The 2365-nt window shown below is 41.4% G+C and overlaps 1 protein-coding gene across 1 annotated transcript; it reads right to left on the reverse strand.

Annotated features, from left to right (window-relative positions):
• Window positions 1-549: 549 nt before the first annotated feature.
• SARC_06746 (hypothetical protein) lies at window positions 550-800 on the reverse strand (the record flags this gene model as incomplete). The annotated part of the gene is made up of 2 exons (XM_014299332.1): window positions 550-580; window positions 625-800. The coding sequence occupies 2 exons, from the start codon at window positions 798-800 to the stop codon at window positions 550-552; spliced, it is 207 nt and encodes a 68-aa protein (XP_014154807.1).
• Window positions 801-2365: the final 1565 nt, after the last annotated feature.

Consider the following 2365-nt stretch of genomic DNA (forward strand, 5'->3'; position numbering starts at 1 on the left):
ATATTCCTACTATATATTATATTATTATATATATATATATATATATATATTCGTGGGTGTGTGGGTGTGTAGGTGTAGGTGGGTGGAAGGGTGGGTGGTTGTGTGTGTGTGCGTGTGTTTGCGCATGTCTATACAGTGTAGCCTCATCTTCCGCGATAAGTCGTCTGTAATTGCAGCTGGTTATGCATAACATTTCCGTTGCAGTTGTGGTGTACGTATTCATCACTTCTTGCCCCCTGCCGCAAGGGACTATGACAATGTCTTATTAGATCTAACGCATATCCCAGGACCATGTGCAGCACGTTATATAGCGCGAATACGAGGCTGCGTTCTGGTGGAACCCACACGGCTATGAGTAACAAGTCTTGGAGATGGCTACAGACTAGAAGAGCCGATTTGTGGTGTGTTTATGCTGGTAGAGATCAACGAGCACATAGCGACAGCATAAGCTGACAAGAGAGCAGACAATTACACTCCTATCACAAAATTACATATCTATAAACACCACGCATACGAATAGCAAAGTTGCATATAGCATACCGTGACAGTTTAATAGATAGCCTCAAACAGGTCGAGTGATCTGTATCATTCCCACACCCAGGACCCTTATAGTCAGTTACCAACTGGAACAGATGCTCAAAGTACTCATTCAATTCGGTGCTCGCGAGTTCGTTCAGGATAGTTTGCTCGGATAGATGACATTTACCAAAGGGCGGTAATGATGCTGTCTTCGTACCGAACAGATGGTTTATTGTGCCGGTTGTCAGGGCTTGCCTCAAACCCATCTCAACACCTGGCATTGTGTCAGGAGAAGGAACGGTAATGGCAGGTAAGAATTGAAACCACGGATTATCAGGTACATAGCGAGCTTGCAATTGTCCCTGAGTATGAGCGAATGTATAGATAGTAAATCTATATTTCTCTATAACTAAACAGTACAGATGATGTAGCACACAGTATGTAGTACAAGCGCCCAATACCGGATGTCACTCCACTCTGTATCAGATCTGTTTCTATGCCACCTGGAATACAGCAGCCCCTGGGCGCCTACGTACGCGCGCGGTATGTTCGCTGACCTAATTCCAGAGTTCAAGTACTCACAGTTCAAACTATGAACCTGTGATCCTCGACAAAAGGGTTGGCAGGATCTTAAGACATGTTTAGTACATGTTTGCTTTCCTGATATATTTCAAGTCGATTAGGCGCCCTCGTATGTCGGCGTTAACGCGTACAATCCCTTCACAGATAAGCAAATATGAATAAATTTTTAAACTTGTATATGACTTGTGGGATGTTGCATATTTCTATTATATAAACACGTGTTCCAGTATAGTGTAGTGACTACATCTACCACCGAAAGTCCTTCTATTGTAAACGGTCATATCCGCGTAGTGTATGACTATGCACTCACACATCACAACCACGTTTTTATTTTCGGACAGTGTATAAATCAATACAGATACAAGTAATACATACCGACCGATCGGAACGGTGTTTCAGCTACTTTGTGAGCGAACGTGGTGCCTTCAAAGATATTCTCGTTGTGCATTAAAAGTCTGAGCACCGCATCTCCAGAGTAGAAATCTTTATTTAAAACTGTGGGGTTGGCTATACAACTGGTTGACACGCTGCACAGTATTATGTGTAAGAGATTATAGAAATGCACAATAACATTGTTGAAACGGGTTGTACGCTGGTGGGATTCGTTTCCGTGCAATATCATCTCTAGTCATATACATAATATTAGATATAACACAAATCTATTCAAAATGTATATTCATACACTCTCCTTCAGTATCGTGTTTTTAGGTCTCTTGTTATATAGTTTTAAAAGTAAGCATGATAAATTACACACAGCCCTCTCCGGATAGTGTTGCGGCCGACGGCAATTCGGGGCAAATGGCAATTTTGTGTCAGAGAGAATTGCTTTTATATAAATATACATATAATATATATTTATATATATATATGTATATATAATATTTTATTAATAAAAACAAATTCCGACAATTTCCAGAGGGCCGTGAGCCTGTGAGGCGTGAATTACGTACAGTAAATATGTATGTCCTTCAGTCTTCTTCTCCGAGAGAGTGTCATGACTCTTTGACAGTGTGACAGTGTATGTCCTGTACAGTCTGTACGCCTTTGGCCATTGGTCCTGACTCCTGAGTCGTCACAGCCCGGCTACATCTATTTAAATATGTAAAAATATTCACAGAAAAAGCTGCTCAATGAGTGGTCACGGCTTTTTTCCCTCAAGCAGGGCACTGGTTCTGTCCGCTGTCGTATAAATACGTTATTGTGGAACACCCCCGACAACTTTTTCTTATCATTTCAATCGCTTGTGTGTGCGACATTTCAACAT

This window comes from Sphaeroforma arctica, assembly GCF_001186125.1.
Source record: "Sphaeroforma arctica JP610 unplaced genomic scaffold supercont1.495, whole genome shotgun sequence".
Taxonomy (NCBI): Eukaryota; class Ichthyosporea; order Ichthyophonida; genus Sphaeroforma; species Sphaeroforma arctica.